The 25555-nt window shown below is 44.2% G+C and overlaps 8 protein-coding genes across 8 annotated transcripts; all 8 read right to left on the minus strand.

Moving 5' to 3' along the window:
* Positions 1-83: 83 nt before the first annotated feature.
* On the minus strand, positions 84-981 carry LOC131287066 (chymotrypsin-2-like). Its single transcript, XM_058316086.1, has 3 exons — positions 924-981; positions 307-869; positions 84-233 (listed from the first exon to the last, which is right to left on the minus strand). The coding sequence occupies exons 1-3, from the start codon at positions 979-981 to the stop codon at positions 84-86; spliced, it is 771 nt and encodes a 256-aa protein (XP_058172069.1).
* Positions 982-2037: 1056 nt separating this feature from the next.
* LOC131281832 (chymotrypsin-2-like) lies at positions 2038-2936 on the minus strand. Its single transcript, XM_058311191.1, has 3 exons — positions 2879-2936; positions 2262-2824; positions 2038-2187 (listed from the first exon to the last, which is right to left on the minus strand). Exons 1-3 carry the CDS (start codon positions 2934-2936, stop codon positions 2038-2040), a joined length of 771 nt encoding a protein of 256 aa, XP_058167174.1.
* A 2735-nt stretch (positions 2937-5671) lies between these two features.
* On the minus strand, positions 5672-6586 carry LOC131294632 (chymotrypsin-1-like). The gene is made up of 3 exons (XM_058322677.1): positions 6529-6586; positions 5896-6464; positions 5672-5821 (listed from the first exon to the last, which is right to left on the minus strand). Exons 1-3 carry the CDS (start codon positions 6584-6586, stop codon positions 5672-5674), a joined length of 777 nt encoding a protein of 258 aa, XP_058178660.1.
* A 2607-nt stretch (positions 6587-9193) lies between these two features.
* LOC131285749 (chymotrypsin-2-like) lies at positions 9194-10085 on the minus strand. Its single transcript, XM_058314609.1, has 3 exons — positions 10028-10085; positions 9411-9973; positions 9194-9343 (listed from the first exon to the last, which is right to left on the minus strand). The coding sequence occupies exons 1-3, from the start codon at positions 10083-10085 to the stop codon at positions 9194-9196; spliced, it is 771 nt and encodes a 256-aa protein (XP_058170592.1).
* A 2733-nt stretch (positions 10086-12818) lies between these two features.
* Positions 12819-13717, minus strand: LOC131292194 (chymotrypsin-2-like). Its single transcript, XM_058320789.1, has 3 exons — positions 13660-13717; positions 13043-13605; positions 12819-12968 (listed from the first exon to the last, which is right to left on the minus strand). The coding sequence occupies exons 1-3, from the start codon at positions 13715-13717 to the stop codon at positions 12819-12821; spliced, it is 771 nt and encodes a 256-aa protein (XP_058176772.1).
* Positions 13718-15234: 1517 nt separating this feature from the next.
* Positions 15235-16142, minus strand: LOC131294633 (chymotrypsin-2-like). The gene is made up of 3 exons (XM_058322678.1): positions 16091-16142; positions 15457-16028; positions 15235-15384 (listed from the first exon to the last, which is right to left on the minus strand). Exons 1-3 carry the CDS (start codon positions 16140-16142, stop codon positions 15235-15237), a joined length of 774 nt encoding a protein of 257 aa, XP_058178661.1.
* A 1109-nt stretch (positions 16143-17251) lies between these two features.
* On the minus strand, positions 17252-19078 carry LOC131294634 (apyrase-like). The gene is made up of 3 exons (XM_058322679.1): positions 18707-19078; positions 17768-18623; positions 17252-17703 (listed from the first exon to the last, which is right to left on the minus strand). Exons 1-3 carry the CDS (start codon positions 19076-19078, stop codon positions 17252-17254), a joined length of 1680 nt encoding a protein of 559 aa, XP_058178662.1.
* A 3857-nt stretch (positions 19079-22935) lies between these two features.
* LOC131294635 (apyrase-like) lies at positions 22936-24747 on the minus strand. Its single transcript, XM_058322680.1, has 3 exons — positions 24373-24747; positions 23451-24303; positions 22936-23390 (listed from the first exon to the last, which is right to left on the minus strand). The coding sequence occupies exons 1-3, from the start codon at positions 24745-24747 to the stop codon at positions 22936-22938; spliced, it is 1683 nt and encodes a 560-aa protein (XP_058178663.1).
* Between the last annotated feature and the right edge of the window lie 808 nt (positions 24748-25555).

The following is a 25555-nucleotide window of genomic DNA, read 5'->3' on the forward strand; positions in this document are numbered from 1 at the left end:
TGAACTGAAAATGTATGCAGCGAAACTAAATAAAAAAAAAAAAGCAAAATCAGATTACTTCGCGACACAAACAGAGGGGCTTTCTAAGAGTTATTAGCCATCGTGGTACGCAGCCAGTCGTGGTAGTACGACACTCGGGCATGGGCATCAGGGTAGCCTTCGCCACATGGCACACCCCAGTTGACGAGGCCAACTAACTTGCCCTTGTACACGAGCGGACCACCGGAGTCTCCCTGAAATAAGAATAACAAAAGGATATTGACTGCTTTGTTACAATTCTTTCCTGTCATCCGCTTGATTACTTACATTGCATGCACCTTGTCCCGCCTTAGTGAATGTGCACACATGGCCAACATCTACATCGGGACTGTTGTTATGCAGACGCTTACACTCTTCGTAGTTCACATAGTTTAGGTCGATCGTTTGAAGCTTGTTTGGAAGTGGTCCCCACGAGGAGAGAAGACCCCATCCGGTCAGAGTGACGGTAGCGTTGTCCGGAAGCTCGTGCTCGGAGTATTCGATCGGTTGCACGAACTCGTTAAACTCGAAGGCCTTCTTCAGCTTTACCAGCGCCACGTCGTTGTGATAAACTGGTTTGTTGAATCGACTGTGATAGAAAAACGCCTCCACCTCGTACCGTTGGCCACCATAATCGAGCAGATTCGTTCCAGCTAGAACGATCATTTGACGAGGTTCTAATACAAAAACACAGTGAGCAGCTGTGGCCACCCATTTGCTGGCAACGATCGCACCACCACACGAGTGACCGGAACCAGTCTGAAGGGACACCTGGAAGGGAGCTGCACCTGGTTTGGCATCAGCACCGCCAACGACGCGCCATCGCGCCATGGCCTCATCCGCAGGCTGACCTGTAAAGAATGGATTTGTACGCAAGCTATCTTGCAGTTTTAATATCACCTTACCCGAACTGCTGCCGAGGCTTAAAGCCACACTTAATACCACAACCACAAAGGATCTCATGCTGTGTCGTCAACGTTGTGCTACTTTATACTGCTTCTGTCCACCATTCTGGCAGTATTTATACTTATTTTACATTTGCCTTATCGCTGATTTCAAGAGTGCTTCAAAATAGTTATCAAAAAATCACATCCGTACCGCGATAACGGAAACTAGTTTTGAAGAGGGTTATCCGTTATGCAGCTCTCAGACACCTCTCAAGAAAGCATACCAAAACCTGTTGAAAATTTTGCCTACAAGTACTTAGAACGAGTGATGTCTTACTCATCAGAAGGTTGAATGAGTTTTATTTGATGATGATGTTATTTTCAGATAAGTTTTTTTCTTGCTTCACAATGCCCCATTCATATTTTCTATTGCTAGCTCGCGGACGGTTTTGGCTCACCTGTTTATCGGTTCAGCCCAGGTGAACTTCAAAGGCAGTCAGGGTCGATTTGAGAGTGAGGGTAATTTGCAGGCCGTAACAAATCTCGACGTTTTAGGGACCCTCTCTATTGTTTCACCCCATGGAACAGTGTAAATCTTCTTTGGGATATTTCATTCGATGATCATTCCTAGAAGTCAGCTCATGGTATCTGGTACTCATGGGTATACGAATTAGTAAAATTATAGATGGATTGGTATGCATTATTTTGGTATGAAGTCTCTTAAAGTTTACGAACTATCTCTTCAGCAAATGGGACTATTCGTTTCTAAAGAACGAGCTAATGTTAGTTGATGGCTTGTGTCCAAACATAGTTGTTATACTAAAGCATGTAACATTTCACAGCCCAGCAAAGGACTAGCCGTTAGTTTTATTCTTAAAATTGTTGATCGATTAATAGTTCGTTCTGTTTCGTGAATAATTACATTTTGCATTTTGTTTTTTTTATCTTTTTATTAAAATCCTCTGCGATCTACCGGTGATCAACTGTCCTATTTACGAATTTGCCACAGGATTTCACCACAAAGAACCAGAAAAGATTTCACATTGCCAGCAAAAGAAACATCTAACGCGTATAATGTCGTATCAGTGGAAGGGAATAGGTTGGATGACCATGTTGTGAATAATGTTGTAGTTTAAGCATTGTTTGCCATCGTGGTACGCAGCCAGTCGTGGTAGTACGACACTCGGGCGTAGGCATCGGGGTAGCCCATGGCACACGGTACTCCAAAGTTAACCAGTCCAACCAACTTGCCCTTGTAAACGAGCGGACCACCGGAGTCTCCCTGCAATGCACGAAAGAGATATTTTAGGATATTGGATTTGAAGGCAAAACCATGTCCTCAGCACGATTACTTACATTGCATGCACCTTCTCCCGCCTTAGTGAATGTGCACACATGTCCAACATCCACATCTCCGCTGTTGCCGTGGAGGCGCTTGCACTCTTCGTAGTTCACATACTTCAGGTCGATCGTTTGAAGCTTGTTCGGAAGTGAACCCCAAGCGGAAAGTCGACCCCATCCGGTCAGAGTGACGGTAGCGTTGTCCGGAAGCTCGTGCTCGGAGTATTCGACCGGTTGCACGAACTCGTTAAACTCGAAGGCCTTCTTCACCTTCACCAGCGCCACGTCGTTGTGGAAAGTCGGTTTGTTATAGCGGCTGTGGTAGAAAAACGCCTCCACCTCGTGCTTTTGACCACCACTATTGAGCAGATTGGTTCCAGCAAGCACGGTCATTTGACTGGGTTTTGACCCGTACACGCAGTGAGCAGCCGTGGCCACCCATTTGCTGGCAACGATCGCACCACCGCACGAGTGGCCGAAAAGAGTCTGCAGCGACACTTGGAAGGGAGCTGCACCAGGTTCGGCATCAGCACCGCCAACGACGCGCCAACGCGCCATGGCCTCATCAGCAGGCTGACCTGTAAAGAATGAATTTGTACGCAAGCTCTTTTGCAATTTTAATATCTCCTTACCCGAACTGCTGCCGAGGCTTAAAGCCACACCAAGTACGAGAACCTCAAAGGACTTCATAGTTGTTTTACAACGTTGTGCCGATTTCTGTACTTGATGTCCACCGATCGGTCAGTATTTATACTTATTTTAAATTTGAAAACTGTATCATTACTCATGAGGGTGCTTCAGAATAATCAATTATAAGCTCTTCTGAACCGCGATAGTGAAGATAGGTCACAGGTAGTGTTGGGTCGTGCGCTACTGTGCTAGCCAACACACACTGCACAGTAAAGTGTGGCACTACACATGACACAGAAAAAAATTGTGGTACCACAGTAAAGTTTTACTAAATAATACAGCCATAACGTTATACCAATGATTTGTATGAACCGTTCTTTGGTTCCTTGGTGTACCAATTCCATAACTACCATAGGATTGGAATAAATCGTCCAGTCTTTAGAATTTTGAACATCGTTATCACATAATCGAAACATTATTATTTGTATAAAAAAAAACTGCCACCATACGAAAAAAAGGCTACAATTGAAGCCCAATAGGCACAAATATACTTGAAATAAAAACGAAAAAAATCTAAAATTCCAAAAGCAGGATTTTCGAATAGATCAACTTTTAACAACTAATGATTTCTTATAAGGTTCAGTGTTCTTGTTTTAAACGCTGGCTCTAATTGCTTATCGATTATATATTAAGGTTAAGCTACAGCCCTTATCGAGCATGCATAATATCAAGCAAAATTATGCACCTTATCCGTGTTATTCCTTAGAAAATGTATACTTATTTTGTATTGTTCAATTCTGGGATACTTTTGCATCCTTTTGTGATTATTTGTACGCGCATAGTTACCACACTCTGCACACCATTTTTGAACCGAATATTTTGACCACACTGAACATTTTGAATCGAAAAGGTGTTGCTTACTAAGTAGAGACACTGTATGACTGTATGACACTAGCACAAATGCACAGCACAGTAAATTGTGTGTGGTACCACACAGCGGCTCATCGAAAAGTGTTACTTTACCCAACACTAGTCACAGGTACAGTCACAGTTCCCATGCAACTCGCTGCCTCGGTGGATTTCCTTTGTGGGAGGGTTCATAAGACCGCGTAAACATTGCCGTTCCATTGATTCTTTCAAGTACTGAAATCCAAAGCTCATACATAATTGCCTCCAAAGTACTTGTGCACTGCGAAAGTAACGTGCGCCAAAGATCAACGACAATCCGCAGCATGAAGAGAGTGAGGGTGTAGCTTTGATCAAATGCTTCGAGCATGGCCTCAGACATACACTTTTCTTGGGGTACACTTCAATCTGTGAAAGTCCCCTGTCAAGTACTCTTGGATCAATCCCTCCAAATCACCTAACTCATTGGATTTCATACTTTGTTGTTCCGTTATCAAAAAGTGGAGAAATTTGAGCTGAAATGAGTCAACGGTTGTTGTTGTTGATTAGAAGAACCGTCTAATTAGTACTGTAATATGTAATGTTTAACTGTTTTATAGAATATCAAATTAACAAAATATAATTTACACATTTACATTTCATAAAAAGATTAATTTTATTGGATGTCATGGGTATGTTAATTTCCTTCAGTACTAATTATTTCCTTCAATGTTTAATTGTTTTTATTGAGTAAATTTATTAACCACTTTTGGAGTAAATATAACATAATTTCAGGTAACCGAACAAAAATTAATTATATGATTGAATCAACAATTGCTCCGCAACACATGTAACCGACAAGTGTCTGCAAGGATACATTTGCCTTATCACTGATTTGAAGAGTGCTTCAAACAAGTTGACAAAAATCACATCCGTACCGCGATAATAGAAACTATTTTTAAAGAGGTTTAGTCGTTATGCAGCTCTCAGACACCTCTCAAGAACGCTTACCAAAACAACCCGTTGAAAATTTTGCCTTTAAGTACTTGGAACAAGTGATTCATTGCTGTGTATTTTCCTGTGGCTCCTATCGAGGCAATGCCTCTAGCGTCTTGGTTATTGGTTCGTATATTTGTAGATCGGGATTATTTGGTGTTTGATCAACTCCTTTCCAAATTTGACATGGTAGGATCTGGTCGATCAAGGACATGGATCTGATAAGGCAGGACAGCTGAACGATGATGCCGGTCAGGCAACCGATCCATACTCGACGGTGTGAGTTCGAGTCCCAACCGATACTGGACCGGATTTTTTTAAAGTATCCAACTACATGTTGGTCCATTCTGTTGACGTAGTCCGCTGGTAGTAGCACCGGGACTAGGGAGTTTTTCATCCAACATTACCTAACTTTGATCCTGATCATTCTTAGAAGTCAACTTGTAGTATCTGTTACTCAAGATGGGCTTATGACTTAGTAAAATTATAGCCGGACTCGTAGGCATTCGTTTCTAAAGAACGAGCTAATTTTAGTTGATGGCTTGTGTCCAAACATAGTTGTTATACTAAAGTATGTAACATTTCACAGCCCAGCAAAGAACAAACCGTTCTTTTTAATCTTATAATTGTTGATCGTTAATAGTTTATTCTCCTATGTGAATAATAACATTTTGGATCCTTTTTTTATCCAAACGTTTATCTTTTTATTAAAATTCTCTGCGAATTTCGAATTTTTTCCTGCGAAATCACTCTATCGGTGATCAACTATTCTATTTACGAATTTCCCACAGGATATCACCACAAAGAACCAGAAAAGATTTCACATTGCCATCAAAAGAAACATCTAACGCGTATAATGTCGTATCAGTGGAAGGGAATAGGTTGAATGACCATGTTGTGAATAATGTTGTAGTTTAAGCATTGTTTGCCATCGTGGTACGCAGCCAGTCGTGGTAGTACGACACTCGGGCGTAGGCATCGGGGTAGCCCATGGCACACGGTACTCCAAAATTGACGAGTCCAACCAACTTGCCCTTGTACACGAGCGGACCACCGGAGTCTCCCTACATTGCACGAAAGAGATATTTTAGGATATTGGATTTGATGGCAAAACCATGTCTTCGCAACGTTTACTTACACTGCATGTACCTTCTCCCAGCTTCGTGAATGTGCACACATGGCCAATATCCACATCGCCGCTGTTATTGTAGAGCTTGCACTCTTCGTAGTTCACATACTTCAGGTCGATCGTTTGTAGTTTGTTCGGTTGTTGTCCCCACGCAGTAAGCAGACCCCATCCGGTCAGAGTGACGGTAGCGTCATCCGGAAGCTCGTGCTCGGAGTATTCGATCGGTTGCACGAATTCGTTAAACTCGAAAGCCTTCTTCAGCTTCACCAGCGCCACGTCGTTGTGGAAAGTCGGTTTGTTATAGCGACTGTGATAGAAAAACGCCTCCACCTCGTACCGTTGACCGCCAGAATCGAGCAAATTGGTTCCAGCTAGCACGGTCACTTGACTGGGTTTTGACCCGTACACGCAGTGAGCAGCCGTGGCCACCCATTTGCTGGCAACGATCGCACCACCACACGAGTGACCGGAACCAGTCTGCAGGGACACCTGGAAGGGAGCTGCACCTGGTTCGGCATCAGCACCGCCAACGACGCGCCAACGCGCCATGGCCTCATCCTCAGTCAACCTTGGCTGAGCTACAAGGATCCGAAACGGATGGAAGTGATCAATATTTCTCTTGCTATTTTAATATCGTCTTACCCGAACTGGTGCCGAGGCTTAAAGCCACACTTAATACCACAACCATAAAGGACCTCATACTGTATCGTCAACGTTGGGCTATTTTATACTGCTTCTGTCCACCATTCTGGCAGTATTTATACTTATTTTACATTTGCCTTATCACTGATTTCAAGAGTGCTTCAAAATAGTTATAAAAAATCACATCCGTACCGTGATAATGGAAACTTTTTTCAAAAAGGGTTATCCGCTATGCAGCTCTCAGACACTTCTCAAGAACGCTTACCAAAACTGATATCGAAGTAGGCTAGATAGCGCATGTAAAGTATCGAAGTAGTCTAGATAGCGCATATAAAGTATCGAAGTAGTCTAGATAGCGCCTCAAATATGTTAGTTAGTCGTTGAGCAACCAGTCAACCCGAAGCATTTGTAATAAACCTGATTCCTTAATTACAATAGGTTATGGGCACCCCAAAGGAAGCTGCGCACAGGATTCCACAGTATTCCGGTGAACCTGGGTTTGGAAACTGGAGTTTCCGAGTGAAAATGTTTTTGGATGCGGCTGGTGTACTACGAACACTCACCGAAGATGTCCCATCAGAGGAGGCTTGTGCGAAATCGTTCACCGAAGCGGATCGTAAAGCCAAAAAATACATCGTCGGTTTCCTCGCGGATGAAGTACTGGAAGTGGTCCAGGACCAGAGCACCGCAAAGGAGATGTGGTCAAGATTGAGTGATACATTTGCTAGAAAATCTGTGGCTAGTCAAACGCTCTTGCGAAACCAGCTTGGACGTCTGCGCATGAAGGAGGAAACGTCGATGCGGTCTCATTTATTGACCTTTGATGACCTAGTCAGGCAACTTAAAACGACCGGTGCTAATTCAGAACAATGCGATCTAGTGTCTCAGCTATTTTTGAGTCCGCCAGACTCATACGACCCCCTAGTTACGGCCCTCGAAAATTTAAAAGAAGAGGATCTCAATTTGGATATAGTGAAGCAACGCCTGCTAGCGGAAGAAAATAAACGTTCAGATAGATGTGGACGAAGTTAAACCAACGGCGGTTGTAAAAAAAATGGTTTAGAAGCAAACGTGCTGGAAAATGTAGCGGAAAATGTTACAATTGTGGTCAAGTAGGACACATGAAAAAGGATTGCCGAAAGAAGGAAAGTCATACTTCTTCTTGGCATAATGGTTACAGCTTTATGATTGAAAAAGATTTGCCTACTAAGTCGAAAGGAAAGAACTTTATCAGATTCAAATTGGACTCCGGAGCGAGTGACCATTTGATGAATAGAAAGATATTTCTCGAAGTGATAAAGAAGTGTCGTCACCAGTATTTCTGAGTGTAGCTAAAAATATTACAGAAATAATAGCAAATGAAGTAGGCGAAATCAACGGAATCAGTAACAAAGGTACATCACTGAACATGCGAGGTGTGATGTATGTGAAAGAACTTCGAGAGAATTTAATATCGGTACACAAGTTGACAGATGCTGGAGCAGAGGTTTTGTTCCTCAAAAAGCATGCTGTGATCAAGATGAATGGTGAAATTATCGCTACAGCACCAGTAGAAGGAAATATGTTTGAATTGATACTCAAAGTGGATAGCCATACTGCAAAAATATGCAACAAACCAGAAATTGATGTATGTCATCGTCGTCTTGGGCAACTAAGCCAAGATAGAAGTAAGGTAATTTTGCGCAAGAATTTGGAAACAGGTGTATCGTTTGAACCAGGAAAAGGTGAATATGGTTCAATAGCGCAAAGGAAATGTTATAAGCAAAAGGGTAGACAAGTTGACGTCCTCTCTATTGTTTCACCCCATGGAACAGTAAATCTTCTTTGGGATATTTCTCTCGAACAACGCTAAGCAGGTTACTTCTGTCATATACAAAGTCCTTGTCATAGCAGCTTATGCGAGCACTCGTACGATTTATTTCCTATATGTTTCCGGATTCGACAACCTTGGCTGGTATTTTCCGCTTGGATGTTGTTGTTGGTGATGTTTTGGACGCCGTCAAATGTTCGATCTTCCATGTGTTTGTCATTGCTGAATATTTTCCTGTGACTCCCATCGAGGCATTGATACCATCGTCTTGGTTATTCGCTTGAGATTATTTAGTGTTTGATCAACTCTTTTCCTATTGTTTTCATGGTTGAGTTTGGTTGAGCATAGACGTGGATCTGATTTGGGTGGGTGTCCAATGGTTACGCCGGTCCATGCTCGACGGCGTGAGTTCGAGTCCCAACCGAGACCGGACCGTATCAAAAACAACCGATTACATTCTGGACCATTCCGTTCGTAGTTACAACGGGACTTGGGAGTTTCTTTGACAATGATCATTCTTAGAAGTCAACTTGTAGTATCTGTTACTCAAGTTGGGATTACGAATTAGTAAAATTATAGCTTGATTAGTAGGCATTCTTTTGGTATGAAGTCTTTTAAAGTTTACGAACTATCTCTTCAGCAAATGGGACTATTCGTTTTTTTTTTATCTTTTTATTAAAATCTTCTGCGATCTACCGGTAATCTGCTGTCCTATTTACGAATTTCCCACAGGATATCACCACAAAGAACCAGAAAAGATTTCACATTGCCATCAAAAGAAACATCTAACGACTATAATGTCGTATCAGTGGAAGGGAATAGGTTGGATGATCATGTTGTGAATAATGTTGTAGTTTAGGCATTGTTTGCCATCGTGGTACGCAGCCAGTCGTGGTAGTACGACACTCGGGCGTATCCATCGGGGTAGCCCTTGGCACACGGTACTGCAAAGTTGACGAGTCCAACCAACTTGCCCTTGTAAACGAGCGGACCACCGGAGTCTCCCTGCAATGCACGTATTTTAGGATATTGGATTTGATGGCAAAACCATGTCCTCGGCACATTTACTTACATTGCATGCACCTTCTCCCGCCTTAGTGAATGTGCACACATGGCCAACATCCACATCGTCACTGTTACCGTGGAGACGCTTGCACTCTTTGTAGTTCACATACTTCAGGTCGATCGTTTGAAGTTTGTTCGGAAGTGGACCCCAAGCGGAAAGTCGACCCCATCCGGTCAGAGTGACGGTAGCGTCATCCGGAAGCTCGTGCTCGGAGTATTCGATCGGTTGCACGAACTCGTTAAACTCGAAGGCCTTCGTCACCTTCACCAGCGCCACGTCGTTGTGGAAAGTCGGTTTGTTATAGCGGCTGTGGTAGAAAAACGCCTCCACCTCGTGCTTTTGACCACCACTATTGAGCAGATTGGTTCCAGCTAGCACGGTCATTTGACTGGGTTTTGATCCGTACACGCAGTGAGCAGCCGTGGCCACCCATTTGCTGGCAACGATCGCTCCACCGCACGAGTGGCCGAAAAGAGTCTGCAGGGACACCTGGAAGGGAGCTGCACCAGGCTCGGCATCAGCACCGCCAACGACGCGCCAACGCGCCATGGCCTCATCCGCAGGCAGACCTGTAAAGAATGGATTTGTAAGCAAGCTCTCTTGCAGTTTTAATATCACCTTACCCGAACTGCTGCCGAGGCTTAAAGCCACACTAAGTACGAGAACCACAAAGGACTTCATAGTTGTTTTACAACGTTGTGCCGATTTCTGTACTTGATGTCCACCGATCGGTCAGTATTTATACTTATTTTACATTTGGAAATTGTATCATTACTCATAAGGGTGCTTCAGAATAATCAATAATAAGCTCTTCTGATCCAATGCAACTCGCTACCTCGGTGGATTTCCTTTGCGAGAGGGTTCATAAGTCTGGCTAAACGTTGCCGTTCCATTAATTCTTTCAAGTACTGAAATCCAAAGCTCATACATAATTGTCGCCAAACTACTTGTGCACTGCGAAAGTAACGTGCGCCAAAGATCAACGACAATCCGCAGCATGAAGAGAGTGATGATGAAGCGTTGATCAAATGCTTCGTGCTTGGCCTCAGACATACACTTTTCTTGGGGTACACTTCAATCTGTGAAAGTCCCCTGTCAAGTCCTCTTGGATCAATCCCTCCAAATCACCTAACTCATTGGATTTCATACTTTTTCCAATATCAAAAAATGGAGAAATTTGAACTGAAATGACTCAACAGTTGTTGTTGTTGATTAGAAGAACCGTCTGATTAGTACTGTAATACGCAATGTATAACAGTTTTATAGAATATCGAAATAACAAAATATAATTTACACATTTACAATTCATAAAAAGATTAATTTTATTGGAATGTCATGGGTATGTAAATTTCCTTCAGTACTAATTATTTCCTTCAATGTTTAAATGTTTTTATTGAGTACATTTATAAGCCACTTTTGTAGTAAATATAGCATAATTTGAGGAAACCGAATAAGAATGAAATATAATGTTGCATCAACAGTTTTATTTTATTTATTAGTTACAATATTTAGATGGTATTGTACCACGTTTTCTTTTTTAATAATTATACTGTGTTTTGTGCTGAATTAAATCACTATTACTTTCTCGGTTTATGAAAAATATTATTCAAAGAATTGTTTAAGAATTGTTAACCATCCTCGAGCGCCACCAGTCGTGTGGTATCTTGTTATGTTGGAAAATCACTTGGTATCGTTTGTCTTCAAAATTGAGCATATTCGTACCAGCACCGGCTCCACGTATTAGTTTAGTTGATCGTGTGAGAAGGGGTAGCCACCCATTCTCTGGCAACAATTGCTCCGCAACATATGTATCCGAACAGTGTCTGTAAGAACACATTTGTCATATCACTGATTTCAAGAGTGCTTCAAAATAGTTATCAAAAATTACATCCGTACCGCGATAATGGAAATTATTTTTAAAGAGGGTTATCCGTTATGTAGCTCTCAGACACCTCTCAAGAACGCTTACCAAAACCCGTCGAAATTTTTGCCTTCAAGTACTTAGAACGAGTAATGTCTTACTCATCAGAAGGTTGAATATTTTCTTCTATCTATCTATTCTATCTTCTATCTTTATCTATATCTATCAATCTATCTGTCTATAATATATAAAATTTAGCAACTTGTAAGGCGTAAGGTCGTATCAAGTTCAATTTGCATGCAAGTTTTCTATGCAATCGGCAGTCTGCTGCTGAATTAGGAAAAAAATCCCAACCAACAGTCCCACAATAGAAGAACGGAATTAGCGTCTTCATTATCGATCCTGATGCGCCTTGTTCTCGATTTGAGGTCACTAACTTGTCACGGATGTTTAGGATTTTCAGTTTGTCCACAAATATGGAACATGAACAAAAATAGCTAACCGTATTTACTTTTAACATAAAGTACCGAACAGATGTTTCCATTACATAGCATTGATTGCTATAGCAACCAGCTTGATTTGGGAAAGTGTAAGGATACTTGGATTACCAAAATACTTTTCAAGTTGAAATTGTGTTTTGTAGCAATTTCAAAATTAAACGTGGCACCGGGCCCGGACCTCATAAAATACTTTCAATAGTTTTAAGTGAATAAAATGCTCAACACCGTTTAACTAGCAAGGGTCGTCGTATAATTTAACAAAAAAAAGCAAAACAAAATGCACCACAAACAAGTGATGGCGAAGTTCTTTTACACTGTTTTCTCGAATACCGGGATACATGAATCTACAAGTGCTTCGAAACGTATACAAAACACAAATTCATATAAAACACAGTCACAAACAAAAGGAAAATATCGTGAAGATGCACAAATCAACCAGAACACAATCATGAGCTAACTCCGATCAACAAACACGCACAAACTAAAGCAGATGTTTGATAGACAGTTTTTAGCAAGACATAGTTTCAAGGCTTCCTAAAATTGATATGATATGGTGTCGATTATTTTCAAGCAAGTTTTTTTCTTGCTTGACAATGCCCCATTCGTAATTTCTATTGCTAGCTCGAGGACGGTTTTGGCTCATCTGTTTGTTGATTCTGCCCAGGTGATCTTCAAGGGCAGTCTGGGTCGATTCGCGTGATATGACTATCCCACCGTAGCCTGGTAAGAGTAATTTGCAGGCCGTAACGAATCTCGACGTTTTAGTGACCTTCTCTATTGATTCACCCCATGGAACAGTAAATCTTCTTTGGGATATATCGCTCGATGATCATTCTTAGTAGTCAGCTCATGGTATATGTTTTTTTAAAATCTTTTTATTAAAATTTTCTGCGATCTATCGGTGATCAACTATTTAATTTACGAATTTCTCACAGGACCACAAAGAACCAGAAAAGATTTCACATTGCCATCAAAAGAAACATCTAACGCGTATAATGTCGTATCAGAGGAAGGGAATAGGTTGGATGACCATGTTGTGAATAATGTTGTAGTTTAAGCATTGTTTGCCATCGTGGTACGCAGCCAGTCGTGGTAGTACGACACTCGGGCGTAGGCATCGGGGTAGCCTTTGGCACACGGTACTCCAAAGTTGACGAGCCCAACCAACTTGCCCTTGTACACAAGCGGACCACCGGAGTCTCCCTGTAATGCACAAAAGAGGTAGTTTAGAATATTGGATTTCATGCCAAAAACTTGTCCTCGGCACATTTACTTACATTGCATGCACCTTCTCCCTCCTTCGTAAATGTGCACACATGGCCAACATCCACATCGTCACTGTTACCGTGGAGACGCTTGCACTCTTTGTAGTTCACATACTTCAGGTCGATCGTTTGAAGTTTGTTCGGAAGTGGACCCCAAGCGGAAAGCAGACCCCATCCGGTCAGAGTGACGGTAGCGTCATCCGGAAGCTCGTGCTCGGAGTATTCGACCGGTTGCACGAACTCGTTAAACTCGAAGGCCTTCTTCACCTTCACCAGCGCCACGTCGTTGTGGAAAGTCGGTTTGTTATAGCGGCTGTGGTAGAAAAACGCCTCCACCTCGTGCTTTTGACCACCACTATTGAGCAGATTGGTTCCAGCTAGCACGGTCATTTGACTGGGTTTTGATCCGTACACGCAGTGAGCAGCCGTGGCCACCCATTTGCTGGCAACGATCGCACCACCGCACGAGTGGCCGAAAAGAGTCTGCAGCGACACCTGGAAGGGAGCTGCGCCAGGCTCGGCATCAGCACCGCCAACGACGCGCCAACGCGCCATGGCCTCATCCGCAGGCTGACCTGTAAAGAATGGATTTGTAAGCAAGCTCTCTTGCAGTTTTAATATCACCTTACCCGAACTGCTGCCGAGGCTTAAAGCCACACTAAGTACGAGAACCACAAAGGACTTCATAGTTGTTTTACGACGTTGTGCCGATTTCTGTACTTGCTGTCCGCCGATCGGTCAGTATTTATACTTATTTTAAATTTGAAAACTGTATCATTACTCATGAGGGTGCTTCAGAATAATCAATAATAAGCTCTTCTGAAACGCGATAATGAAGATAGGTCACAGGTAATCTATGCAACTCGCTGCCTCTGTGGATTTCCTTTGTGACAGGGTTCAGAAGTCCTCGCAAACATTAGCGTTCCATCGGTTCTTTCAAGTACGCGTATCAAAACGGAAATCCAAAGCTCATACATAATTGCCTCTAAAGTACTTGTGCACTACGAAAGCAACGTGCGCCGAAGATCAACGACAATTCGCAGCATGAAGAGAGTGAGGATGTAGCTTTGACCAAATGCTTCGAGCTTGGCCTCAGACATACACTTTTCTTGGGGTACACTTCAATCTGTGAAAGTCCCCTGTGCCTCTTGGGTAAAGTTGATACTGTCTTACTTAAAATCCCTCCAAATCACCTAAGTCATTGGATTTCATACTTTGTTGTTCCGTTATCAAAAACTGGAGAAATTTGAACTGAAATGACTCAACAGTTGTTGTAGTTCATTAATACGACTACGGCGATCTATCGAAATAATAAAATATAATTTACACAAGTTATGTCCTAAAGAGATACACTTTATTGGGTTTCATGGGAATGTTAATTTCCTTCAGCACTGATTATTTCCTTCAGTGTTTCAATGTTTTTATTTAGTAAATTTATAATAGTTCCGAGATCGATCAACCATCCTCTGGCAACAATTACTCCGCAACACATGTAACCGAAAAGTGTCTACAAGGATACTTAGAAGGAAAACTAAACTTGGTCTCAAATTTGGTTACCAATTAGATGTGGTTTGGACGAGCTGATTAATACTTTTTTAACATCCGGTTTGTTGTCTCATTCGAGTGTGCTTTAGAATAACAAAACAAAGCAGCTGCTTTTCACCGCGATAGTACAGGAAGATCACTGCTTATCTATGCAACAGCTCGGTGCTCGACTGCTTTTACTGGGTAGGGGAGGGTCCATATGCTCCAGTAAACAACTTCTGAAGTGGGTTTAATGGTTTTTCAACCACTCAAGAGAGCATACTAAATTTAGATCCACCACTCGGCTATTACCGCATAAGTGCATTCGTACTCGGGACTGGCAACGTGCGCCAAAGATCAATGACGATCATGCAGAGTCCGAGAAAGCAGCTTTGGACCTTCAGTTATTACCAACTCGCATTTTCAAAAAGAATATTATAGTGTATGAAGCATGTAGATCATATCCTGGACAATATAAATGATAGAAACTTTTACCTTCCAAAGATGCAATGGAGCAAAATAGGACGAACTGAGAGGCAGAATACCTTGTTTCAATAACTTACCAAATTTAAATGATTAAAATTGTTTTGAGAGTCTTTCATATAAAAATTTATTTATCAATCACTTATTCATGTTTCTGCCTACATTGACTTGCTCACAATATTTTGCTGCGTTAATGTTTACGAATTATTCGCCATTGTGGTGCGCAGCCAGTCGTGGTAATAAGATACTCGGGCGTACATATCGGGGAATCCCCTACCACAAGGCACTCCAAAGTTGACGAGTCCAACCAGCTTGCCCTCGTACACCAGCGGACTTCCCGAGTCACCCTGTATTTCGTGAAAGGGGAAATTTTTGGTTAGAGGATTTACCCCAAATTAGTCCTTACGTCGATTACTCACGCTGCAAGTGCCCTCTCCACTTTTCGTGTAGGTGCACACGTGGCCAACGTCCAAATCGCCACTGTTTCCATGCATCGGTTTGCACCGTTCGTAGCTCACGTTCAGCAGATCGATCGTTTGCAACGTATTTGGCACCTCTCCGTTAGCCTCCAGACGACCCCATCCGGTCAGCGTGACCGTTACATTGTCCGGCAACTCGTGCTCCGAATACTCGACCGGTTTTAACCGATCGCTAAACTCGAAAGCAGAGTCCAGCTTCACCAGGGCCACATCGTTGTGGAACCTCGGTCTGCCATGGCGACTGTGCACGAAGAACTGGCTCACCGCGTACCGTTGACCACCGGCGTTGAGTTGATTCGTTCCGGCTAGGATCTCCAATTCATCCGGTTCTTTTCCCACCACACAGTGTGCCGCGGTGGCCACCCATTGCCGGGCAACAACGGCCCCACCACACAAGTGACCTTTGGCTGTTTGCAGCGATACCTGGAATGGTGCTGAACCTGGTTTGGCATCCGACCCGCCAATGATGCGCCAGTGAGCCAGTGCCTCGCTTTCACTTAACCTGGGCTGAGCTGTGTTAAAACATTTCATAGGTGTGTTGCTGCTTTTCAAACCTACAGAAAGCTATCCTTACCGATGGCGACACCCAGCACCACGCTTAAGACGATCGCCCGAAAGGACTTCATAGCCGTTTGATTGTTGTTCTCTTGTCAACGCTTTAAGATTTTATAATTCAGTTACCAACAAATCGGTTTTTATATATATGCCTCTCAATACCAAGATCAATGTAAAGCTCATGTTCTTCTCTCTTGCTGTGCAGAAGATAGTTCACTGCTTGTCTCAACAACTGTCTAGACAAACTCCTGTACGCAAAGGGGCTCAGAAAACGATGATAGATAATTTTAAAGCTTGGTTATCTGCAGTCGGATCAAGCGACTGAAGATACTACATCATTATCAGCTTTGAAGAGGTAAAAGGCAGACTATTGACTAATTGTAGTGGTGTAGCGTCGCAGTGGCTGAAGTTTGGGGCATGTAACGAAACCGATCGCCAGTTTCAGTGGCTATAAGTGGATCGAAAAGATTAGTATAATAACAGACAGAAATACTACACTTGAACATAGATCTCCCCATTGCTGATAGACCGAAAGCAGATTATGATCAGTTAAAGATAAAGACAAACAAAGTGATTGCCGCAAGTGCATTGTCTTGCATTCGGACAGATGTGGGCACCAGAGGATTACACTACGAAATCCTTTTATTGTTCAATTTAAAATCCATCGATTGCAAACCATTGATCGACCCCCCGTCGATTTCATCCTACACAAACGCGCTGGACTTAGACGTTGACTTTGGTGGAACCAATTGTGTTTGATAAGCAAATGCCTGCGTACCTGAGCCTAAGCGTAAGTGTGTTATACCCGACCGAACCTCGCTGCCGTAAACAGTTTCGTTAAGCCTGGTAAAAGATAACCGATTGAGCTTAACAATACCCCGGGCGTTCGCGTGGCAAAACTGGGCGCCATAAATCATGCTCGCACGTAATCATTGGTAGAAGTCAACCTGGTGATGAATGAGGTTATTTATTAGCACCTTGGTGGGCTAGTCATGTGCGCCGTAGGTAATCTAATATTGAGGTATTCAGCTATGATGCTTTAAAAAGCCGTAGGCTAATTGTTGTCTGGGGTCCAGGTATCCGCTTTTGGACAGTATGATGTAAAGGTTTATTTGTACGGGTTTTAAATAAGGGATAGGTTCTAGTTGTTATTCTACACTGGTGTTGATGGTGTTTTCAACTACGTCAGAACCTGAATCCTTCCGTCCAACCCTTGGAACACGGGTGACCGATCCCGTACGTAGTTTTCGAACGCTTCGATATCGACCGGTCCGAGCACCTTCTTCTGGCCGTACCGTTCGAACACCGTAAACCCGTCGCCTCCGCCCGCCAGGAACGAGTTCGTGATGACACGATACTTCCGGAATGGCTGCACCGGTTCGTACCTCGGGACCATACACTCGTTGCAGAGGACGTCGAGGGCCAGCACCCGTTCACCGATCGGATTGGTGACGTTGTACAGTACGCGGAGGCCAGATACCTGCAACATGTTGGCGCCGTTGAACCGATCCTCGTCCCACGACTTCTCAACGCTGTACTCCAGCAGCTCGATAAGATGGTCACCGCGCATGTCGAAGCACACGAGCGCGTTCTCGAACGGCAGCACCTCGATGAGGTTCTTGAAGGCAAGATCTAGAACGGCCACAGGTGGTCGGGTGAGTTGGGTATGAGAGAGTTAGTCTTTTTCGCAACTCACCTCCACGGAAGAGCCCTACACGGATACCGCCGACAGCCAGCACAGCGACGGCCGCGTATGTCCACCGACCAGGTTCCGCACGGGGCACAAAGGCAGCCACCATGGAGTCCGCGATCAGGCTACCCAGGTTGCACTCTCCGTACCCGCAGTTCGCCTTCTGTAGGTCCACCCCGGTTGAGCCGATCTTCCGGTTTCCGATCTCATCCACCGCCACCTTCCACGGCAAGAGGGCGGCAGCGACGGCCGCATCCGGGACTACCTCGTTCCCAAGGTACACCGGGTTCCCTTCCCAGCGCTGTATGACACCCAGCTCGTCAAAGTACAGTATGATATCGCCCACCAGCTTCGTGTACGCGGAAGCCTGCACAATAAGCACCCGGTGGCCCGTGTCCGACTGCGTAACCACCGTTGGGTACTCCGAGACCGGCGTCATCGGAATCGTGGGATGATCGCCGGTGTACAGGAAGCTGTGCGAATGTCCACCGACGATAATGTCCACCAGCGGACCAACGCGCGCCGCTATATCCCTGTCAACATCGAGCCCGCAGTGTGATATCACCACGATAATGTCACATCCATCCTCATCGGTAAGCTTTTCGGCCTCAGCACGTACCGTCTCGACCTCGTCCTCAAACATCAGCCGACCCGTGTTGGCGATGGTATCGGTCGTACTGAGGATGACCCCGATCAGACCGATCCGTCGGCCACCGCGCTCGAGCACCATGCTCCTGTTGAACCGGTTGAACGTTGGTTCCTCGCTGTTGTCCACGTTCACCAGCAGCACGGGGGACGCGATCGTATCGAGAAACGGGACCACTCCTTCCACACCATTGTCGAACTCATGATTCCCGATGGTCTGTGGAGAGGTGTACCGTTGATAACGAACACTTTAGATTCCTGGTCTAGACATCGCACCACTTGAGACCCGCGTCGACTTACCATCGCGTCCGCCGGCAGCATGTTGAGGAACTCGGACGTTGCATTCCACCGGTGGATGTTGTACCAGAGCGTACCCTGGAAGTTGTCGCCCGCGTTCAGATAGATCGCGTTCGGTCGCTCGGCCAGCAGCTGCTTCACCACCGTCACCGTCCGGGCGTACCCCCCGACACACTCTTCCGCCCCGCCCGCATCGCACGTCACGCTGGCCGAATTGACCTCCTCGAAGCGCGCGTGAAAATCGTTAATGTGCACAATCGACAGCGGAAACAGTTCTTGCCCGTGGGCCACCGAAAGCGCACAGCTCAGCACCGCAAACACCACCACCGCAGCAGGGGGGGCTCCCCTTGTCCCACTTTTTCCGCTACGTGCCATAACCACTGACCGATGACGTTGACGACGCTCGCGCGCGAATTTGTGTTGTGCACCTTGTGCGAAACTCGCCGGCCGACTGAGTGGGGAGTAAATTCCCAGCGCACCAAAACGCTGCTGGCCACCACACTGACCAGCTGACTGAATGCCCTTCATCATCTCCACCACCACCACCATCATTATCGAGAGCGTGGGGAAACAAAAAGCAACCCCCCCCAATAGGAGATTGAAAACCCTACCAACCCCCCCAACGCACTATGGAGCAAAAAGAGCAAATTGCCGGGATAAAATTCGGAATCAAATGTTTTGCAATTTTTTCATTGTAATATCGTGTAATACTATTATATTACATGCAATTATGATGTTTCAGGACATTCCCGCCAGGTGGCGCTACAAAATCCACAAATTTTAGGAATTTTCTATGGGTGCATTATTTTTTCAATTTTCTTTTTTATATTAACTTAAAGATTTTTTTAAGTTTGATACAAAACAAACTAAATTTACTACAAACTTTCATTCAAAATATTGTCATCTGGAATATAATTGATATTCAAAGCATCTAACGCGGACATAACGTCTCCTAACGAAGAGCTACTATCTGAATATTCTGAACTTGTACCATTATCTTCTTGGTTTTGAATTGGCAAGGGACTATTACTATTTGAGGAGCTGTAATCTATCTATATTTTTAAACAATTTAGCCAGAGATATTGTTGAAATGTATGGATCGGATGATTTTAATGCTCTCATAAAAATGTCTTTAATATTGAATTCTCGTTACATTTGACGGACGTGTTCTCTTCTATCCCTTCTTTATATTTTATTTCTACCTTCTGCTGCTTCCTCTCCTAAGGATCCCAATGGTGCTGGGACAATTACATGCGCAAGAACTTTGTGGACAGTAGAAGGCATTTTGTACCAATTGTAATGATGGATGTAAAACATGTATGTGTCTTTGCAACATATACTAATTGTTTTTGGATTTAAAGGCTGTGAACAGTTAATGGCTATTAAAATATTTCTAAACCTTTCTATAAGTTCTGTTTCTATTTCCAAAATATCGCTCAATTTTTCTATGTTTGAAAAAGCCCGACGACAAACATTTCCCGTCGTACTATTTCCACCCATTTGCCTTGGTTCATCTACTTTAAATTTTTTTCTCCAATACATTGTTTTTCGATCATTATACTTGCTTTTATATTTTTTAGTAACCTTCCATTTTTTAAATCCAATTCTGTACGAAATGTGGAGCAAGCATTCGAAAAATCCATCTAACAGTGCAGTGGAGATATTCCATAATATAAATTCTCAGGATTCTATTCTAAGTGCTCTACACTGTTCATTTCTATTGGTTTTGCACCACATATACAACATGTTTGCATAGACAGAGTGTCGGTTAAATATGCCAATATTTTTCCATCAATTAAACTCATGTAATATGAATAGTTTACTGCCACATAACTTGTTTCATTTAGCTTAATTGTATAAGGAACTAACCTGGCTATTTGGCTTTTGATTTCGTCTACTGTTTGTATAACTTTATCTTTTGACTCTTTCGCAATCTCGATAACAATTGGCCTGCAAAACCTTACACTTTGTGGCATCAAGTTAATCCAGATGATACCTGAATCGTCACTAATGAACGAAAGACGGATAGGCGTTAACGCCGATACTAGTAAATCACTGTCTGATGCAGTATTTTCTCCGGAACCATGAACCGGTTGATTGTATATGCTGTGTCTACTAGATCCGTCGATGCCCCACGAGCGCAATAATACGACGCTTAGTGAATCACACAAAGAAGATGAAAGGTGCCGCAAGATTTCTGCTTTTTGCATTTCAATTATTCTACATGCAGTGTGATTCACCAACTCTTGAAGATTAACTTCAACTTTTACAGGTAAGGGTACAAACAGAACAAAATGTTAGTGTAGGGTACATTATTCCGAGGAATTCTGGGTATAAACAGATGAGTTTGTGAGCTGAAGAACAAGAAAAAGCGACCTAATACATTCAAAGCAAGCCAAACCAAATTTCATTCTTTGCCATTGACTTGGCTTGTCTTTTCCCTTTCACGTGATGTTCAACCACTACCCTGCTTCACATTTTAACGATACGATCATCTACCTATATTTGATTGAATGACAATTTCATATATTTCTTACCACACATGATGCTGCATATGGCATGATGGAGACGCCTAGTAGGTGATAAACTATAAGCTTCACATATAAAGTACAGAATGACGTACAGATGCGCGCGTATGCGCAAAAAAACCTATCATTTATTGTTACAAAACATTCTAGACTATAAGTGGGTATGCATCATATTACAATCTTTCACAATCCTTAGCGATGGCGTAAGGTTAAAGACAGAAAATTGAAAAAAATTCATAGAGTTATGCGAAACAATGCTTAATATTTTGTGACTTTCAATTTCAATTTACTTAAACTGTCAACAATTTTAAAGCATGATAATATAGCTTTCCAAAACTCTACTTGAAATTCGATTCCGACCATTACTATAGGAGTTACAGACCTTCAAAGTTGATGGATTTTTTTCAATTTTTCACGCAATATTTTCACAAATCTTGACTTTGACGGGCTGTTTCTCAGAACCTGGAAGAACGGGGGCTCTAGTTTTTGGGTCATTTCTTAGTTTCATCTTGTAGTTTAAGAAAACATATGTCATTTTTCTGAAATCCAAAAATGAATTTTTGATTTTTATCCCGGCTTCGCTCCATCGTGCAACGGGAGAAGCAGATATAAATGCCAGATAATTTACCGGTAATAAGTAAAGCGCAACACTAATGGGACTGTCGCGAGTCATTAAGACCTATGCCAGTTTTAAATTCGATTGTTAATACAGCAAAGTTTTACAGAAACATACTTTTTCTGAAGAGACTTACTCTTAAGTATTTCATGTAAAATTCCAAGGTTGTTTTTGTTCATCCTGTTTTTAATAAATCCAGCTGTCCAGAAAAAGAAAAGGCCACAGTTAAGGGTCAACATGATCTAAAGGTGCCTAACATTCCCTCCAAGGTAGCTGAAGACGAGTGTCTAAATGAAAGGTAACCGGAACCCCCGCCATTATGCATTGCGCCATGCTGGGAAGATTTTTTTGCGTGGCTCCGTTCCAGACTTCTCTGTGTTGGTGTCCTCCCTTCTCCGCCATCCTTTATTGGCACGAAACATGTTTTCGGGTTTAATGGTTCAATGGCATACCGGGGGATCCACTTTTTTTTATGTTACGACTACACCAGAAGCTGCTTCCTCATCAGCCAGATAATGTGCACGGTGGAGCAGATGGATGCGAGTGATTCGCGAGTGGACGGAAACCGTTGAATAGTTCTCGGGGATTACGCGCATCAGTTCAATGATGAGACAGGTTTGCGCTGGTGGCTTTTTATACGCCAATCTTGATGATAAGAGGTATGACAGCAGATAGTCTGCAAGACCGTCTTATTATTAGACAGTTGAGGTGATAAGATACAAAAAGGGCTCTATAATGGCCTGTCTATGGTGGAGATAAACGGCGCTCCATCGACGCTCCATCGATGTTCTTTCCCTTATTTTTATTATGATCACGCCTTAACGAACCATTTTAGCACGCGGAGAACGGACAAACGGAAGGTCCACGTGAAGGAACAGATACAGATTCAGCTGTATCTTTCAGACAGTGTTTGGCACAGATAATGAATCTACCTTCGCGTCACCGAAAACCTGTTTATCAGGAAAGATTCGTTCGTATAACAGTGAAGTATAACAGTAAAGAAGAAGCCAACTTTGATTGGAATTTGCATCTTAATTAAAGAAGAAAAAATGGCTTTATTGATTGTTCCCAATTGCTCGTCACCCTGCTTATGTCAAGATCCGCATGCGCTCTTCCAGTTCCGGCGCAACAGGAGAGCGCGGCTTGACGTACCCTTCGAACGCCTGCACATCATCGACCGGGGCCACCACTTTGTTCGTACCGTAGAGTGGGAAAATCTCGAACCCATCGCCTCCCTCGGCCAGATAGGACACGGTTACAACGCGGTACGTACGGAACGGATCCACCGGATCGTACCGTGGCTCGCTACAATCCTGGCAGCGCGCCTCAACCGAAAGCACCCGGTACCCGATCGGATTGGTGACGTTGTACACGACCCGGAGCCCGGACACGTGCATGAGATTTTTGGCGTTGAACCGATCGACATCCCACGACAGCTCGGCACCGTGTTCGAGCAGTCCGATCAGCTGATCCCCGCGCAGATCGTAGCAGATGAGCTTGTTCTCGAACGGCATCAGCTCGACGAGGTGCTTGAAGGAGATATCTGCGTGCGACAAAGAGAATTAATGTTATTCCCGGTAGGATATCTTAAAGTGGTTCCTACCTCCTGGTGCCAACGTTTGCCGGATGCGACCGACGGCGATCGCCGCAATGGCAGCGTACGTCCAGTGGCCCGGTTCCGCCAACGGTACAAACGCGTCCACCATCGAGTCGGCGATCAGGTTCCCGAGGATGCACTCCCCGAAGTTGCACGGTGGTTTGGGCAGCTCGATCGCCGTCGAACCGATCGTACGCTCCCCGATCTCGTCCACGGCTACCTTCCACGGGACGATCGCTTGCATGATGTCCTCGTCGGGCTGGATCTCGTTGGCGAGATAAATCGGAGCGCCCTCCCAGTGCTGCACGACGCCCTGCTCGTCGAAGTACAGTACGATGTCACCCACGAGCTTGGTGTACGCCGACGCCTGCACGATCAACACCCGGTGGCCCGTTTCCTGCTGCGTAACCACCGTGGGGTACTCCGACGCCGGTGTCATCGGAATCTTGGGGTTTTCGCCCGTGTACAGGAAGCTGTGCGAGTGCCCACCGACGATAATGTCCACGTTCGGACCTGCGTTGGCCGCTATGATGTGATCCAAGTCGAGTCCACAGTGCGACAGGACGATCACAATGTCCACACCTTGCGCCGCGAGCCGATCCGCTTCCTCTCGGACGGTTTCCACCTCGTCCTGGAACACGAGGGCACCGGTGTCGGCCATATTGCTGGTACTCTGGAGGAGTACCCCGATCAGACCGATCTTACGACCGGCCCGCTCGAGCACCATCGAGCGTTGGAATTGGTTGAACGTCGGCTCCTTGGAGTTGTCCACGTTCACCAGCAGTACGGGAGAGCGCAGTGCCTCCAGGAACGGCACCACACCAGCGATCCCATCATCGAACTCATGATTACCAACGGTCTGCGAATGAACCATCGTCGGTGAGAAGACATTCACCCACCCAGGGAGCTAGAGGTCCCTCGTACTTACCACGGCATCCGCGGGTAGCAGGTTCAAAAAGTGCGCCGTCGCATTCCACCGATGGATGTTGTACCAGAGCGTACCCTGGAAGTTGTCGCCGATGTTCAGGTAAACCGGATTGACCCGCTCCTTCAGCAGGCTCTTCACAACGGCGACCGTTCGGGCGTACCCTCCGATGCAGAGTTCCGCCGCTCCGGGTCGTTTCAGATCGCAGGTGACGCTGGCCGTATCGATCTCCTCCCAGTGGGCATGAATGTCGTTGATGTGGATCAGCGAGAGAGGGAACAGCTGGTCGGTTGCCTTCGGTGGCACCTTTCCGGCACCAACGATGCAGAATCCGATCACTAGCAGCAAAAGCCCAACGGAGCCCATGAACCGTGCCATCATGCTACCACGAGAGACCGAGAAGAACTGGCTACAATCTCGAACGATGGACCGTCACTACCTCGCAAGTGCTCTCGACCAATTTAACGGTCAACATACGCAATCTGCAAATGACAACCAGCTGTCGGAACGAGTGTCCCCTCATTCATCTTCTTATGTACCGGTTCTTCCTATCCCCTCGCTCACCATTCGTTCGGGACCAGAATCAATTTGTGGGTTTCATCAACCGATAAGAGAGATGTGTATTGTTTGGTCACGTAAGCTTGAGCTGAAATGGGCTGGATATGCAAAGCAAACGGAATCGTAGATTGAAACAGAAATTACTTTATCGAACTAAAGACGTATGGACCAGCACGGCATATTCGTCGAGATTCAACATTGACGATCGTTGGAACATGTCTAACAACAATTCAGTCTACAAGTCCGAGTATTATGTTTTAAATGTAACATGAAATGGAACTTATAGTCGAATCAATGTGCAAATATTTTTCTCTTGTGATTTTCAATGTGCGAGCCTTCAAACGATCGTTTGCCAAAGAATATGTTAAACTAGAAATGGCAATTTAAATTGTATTACACACGAGTTAGTATTGAGGGATAGTCACTTACATTTCAGAACCTTTGCATTATACTTGTCGAGTGTGATGAAAACGTCTGTCGAGCCATATACGCTCGAATACAGAACGATCGCCATAAACTAAAACTTCTCTTTATTGTGTTCCTTTTGTATATGTCCACAATTTGCAATTTCGTTAAAATATACTTAACATTGTTGATAGATGACTTTTTTAAGCAACTTTTAGATTTA

This window comes from Anopheles ziemanni, chromosome 2 (genome assembly GCF_943734765.1).
Source record: "Anopheles ziemanni chromosome 2, idAnoZiCoDA_A2_x.2, whole genome shotgun sequence".
Classification (NCBI taxonomy): domain Eukaryota; kingdom Metazoa; phylum Arthropoda; class Insecta; order Diptera; family Culicidae; genus Anopheles; species Anopheles ziemanni.